General features: G+C 37.4%; 1 protein-coding gene across 1 annotated transcript; it reads left to right on the top strand.

Annotated features, from left to right (window-relative positions):
- Nucleotides 1–1,512: 1,512 nt before the first annotated feature.
- LOC142163492 (uncharacterized) lies at nucleotides 1,513–2,645 on the top strand. Its single transcript, XM_075220782.1, has 3 exons — nucleotides 1,513–2,232; nucleotides 2,383–2,446; nucleotides 2,566–2,645. Exons 1-3 carry the CDS (start codon nucleotides 1,513–1,515, stop codon nucleotides 2,643–2,645), a joined length of 864 nt encoding a protein of 287 aa, XP_075076883.1.
- Nucleotides 2,646–2,963: the final 318 nt, after the last annotated feature.

Here is a 2,963-nt window from a genome sequence, read left to right as displayed (position 1 = left end):
GTGGGACTCCTTGGTGAAATTGGTTCGTTTGTAATAGATAGGCTCCAAGGAGGTTGGGGTTAAATGGGGCTCCTCTTTAGATCATGATTCAAATACAGTTATTTCAAAATATGCGGAGTGGAGAATACATACCTTGTAATTTTGATGAACCAAGTTCTTCACTGAGAATTCTCTTGTGTAAGACTGAATATTCCAAGAAAATAAGGGTAATATCATTAGAGACCAATGAGACATTTTAGCACATGGAACAAGACTATACCGATAACAGTATGAGACCGAGTAAAAGTAAATCTAATTATTTATTATCTAACTAATTATTGAGTTAAAACTGGTTCCTTTTAGGTGATCTTAATCATTTATAATTCCAACTTGTTCCTTTCAAAGTGATCTCTACTTAGAGCTTTTATGAAGATGTCAACTATTTTCTTGTCAGTAGTAAAAAATTCCACAGTGATCAAACCGTTCTCATAGTTGTCCCTCAAAAAGTATGCCTAACATCTATGTACTTAGTTCTTTTATGATGAACCAGGTTCTTGGTCATACTAATTGTACTAGTGTTATCACAAAAGGTGGAGATACAAGCTACATCAATTACAACTTCCATTGATTGATATTTGATCCACAACAATTGAGCACAACACGAAGTTGCATCCACATACTCAGCTTCAGAAGTAGACAAGGCCACAGAATTTTGCTTTTTGGTGGCCCAAGACATAAGGCATGGGCCAAGTAATTGTGCCATACCTGAGTGCTCTTTCTATCCACAAGAAATTTGCATATCATCATCCGCATATCCCACTAAGTCGAAATTACTACATTTTAGGTACTATAGCAGAGATCAGTAGTGCCTTTTAGGTATCACCTTCAAGTGAGACTCTTTTGGATTTACCTAGAATCTAGAACAAAGGCCTATACAAAAAAATAATGTCAGGTCAACTAGCAGTGGGATACAACAAAGAACCAATCATTCCTTTATTTATCTTCTAATCAACAGATGACTAGGTTCACCCAAATCCAATTTCGTAGTTGTTGCTATAGGAGTGTCAATTTCTTTGGAATCTTCCATTTTAAACCTTTTAATCAACTGTTTCACATACTTCGTTGATGGATCATAGTTCCATTTGAATTTTGTTTAATTTGTAAGCATAAAAAGAAATTAAGCTCACCCAACATACTCATTTCAAATTCACCCCCAATTATCTTAGCAAATTCTTTACTTAACCTATATGTAGTTGCTCCAAAGATTATATCATCAACATATATCTGAACTACAAAGAGATATTTACCTTTTTCTTTCAAGAACAAATATTGTCAATTTTACCTCTCTTGTAGCCATGCTCAAGCAGCAGTGTTAAGTCAGCATGGGAGTATACGAGAAGAAGAAACGAACCAAGAATAGCTTATAGAAAGATTTGGGTAAAGGGGCTGCCTTTTAAAATAGCATTTTTCATGTGGAAAGTGTGGAAAGCAAAGCTACCTTTAGATGATTTCTTGAAAAGGGTAGGTTACTGCATGCCGTCAAAATGTTGGTGTTGTGTACAGCCTGACGAAAAATCTCTTCAGCACTTGTTTTTTAAATCAGAAACTGCAAAGACAACTTGGAAGTATTTTCTATCGAGGGAAGGAATAGATGTGGAGGGACTTACATTGCACCAAGCAATCACAAAATATTGGACTGCAAATGTGTGCTTAAGGTTAAAACCAGTAATGCAAGCACTCCCCTCATGCGTAGTCTGGGAACTTTGGAAAAGAAGAAATAGTATGAAGTATGGGGAGGCGGTGACAACTAGCAGGGTGATTTATCAAGTTTCATCAAATCTCCAGGCACTGGTGAAAGTGAGAAAGCCGGGGATGGACAGGGTGCCTCACAAATGGCAAGATCTATTACAAGTGATGGAAAATTTCACTCTTAAACTTAAGGTTACAAAAGTCATGTGGGAATTTCCAAGTGCAGGATGGCTAAAAGTTAATACGGATGGTGCATCGAGGGGAAATCCAGGCAGGAGCTCAATAGGTTTTTGTATAAGAAATGAAAATGGCTACATAGTCAAGTCAGTAGGGAAAGAGATTGAGGAGACAACAAACACAATAGCTGAAGCGAAGGCCATGGTAGAAACACTAAGGTTCTGCAGATTTCAACAATACTCTCATGTATGGCTTCAAACTGACTCAATGTTATTAAAAAAGATAATGGATGAGATCTGGAAACCACCATGGATCATATCTGAGCAGGTAGAGGAAATGATGCAACTAATGAATGGGGGCAATTACACAGCTACTCATATTCATAGGGAGGGAAACAAGCTGGCAGATCACTTGGCTAATTATGCTTTAGATAATGGAGAAATAGAATGCCAACAATTCTGGCATCTAGATGCACAGGGAAGGAGGTTGGTTAATGAAGATAAGCTGCAATGTCCAAATCTAAGGGTGAAGGTGAACAGGAGTTAGGAAGCAAAGAGAAAAGGAAGAGCAGGAGGCATAACTTAATCGACCAATATATTCAAATCCTAAGGGAGGAGGATATAAGGGTTGGTATTTCTAACTTTCTTTTATCTAATGCAGGTGCCACTACAATGCTTATGCCACTCCATGCTGCAACTTTCGACAAATCTGATGCAAAAGAACAAAAAAAACATCAATAATCGAGCACAACAAAAAAGACTAATGGCATGGCAACCCAACCAGCATGGGGTGAAAACGTGCTTTTAGTTCATTGGATATACAACCAGCATGGTGCAAAAATGTTTAATATCACACGCATGGTTCAGTTACAAACAAAATCTGGGAATATAAAATTGGTTACTCCTCATTTCGAGCACAACAAGAAGCAAATGGCTTTGGAAACGCAACTAGCATGTGCAGCAAATATGTTTTTTCGAGAAAAGCAGGCAACAAAGGCCAATGTGTTATTAACGCATGCTTCAATACACTTTAGGATTAAATAATCTTTATGTGCACAC

The sequence above is a fragment of the Nicotiana tabacum genome, chromosome 8 (genome assembly GCF_000715075.1).
Source record: "Nicotiana tabacum cultivar K326 chromosome 8, ASM71507v2, whole genome shotgun sequence".
Classification (NCBI taxonomy): Eukaryota; Viridiplantae; Streptophyta; class Magnoliopsida; order Solanales; family Solanaceae; genus Nicotiana; species Nicotiana tabacum.
Note: the sequence above shows the minus strand (reverse complement) of the source record. Positions and strands in the feature narration are given on the sequence as shown.

Bases quoted from the DNA above. Each gene is read 5' to 3' on its own strand.
- LOC142163492 (XM_075220782.1), top strand. From the start codon at position 1,513: ATGCCGTCAAAATGTTGGTGTTGTGTACAGCCTGACGAAAAATCTCTT. The intron at 2,233-2,382 runs GTAGAGGAAATG...CTAGATGCACAG, and splicing joins CATGGATCATATCTGAGCAG to GGAAGGAGGTTGGTTAATGA. The intron at 2,447-2,565 runs GTTAGGAAGCAA...TATCTAATGCAG, and splicing joins AAGGGTGAAGGTGAACAGGA to GTGCCACTACAATGCTTATG.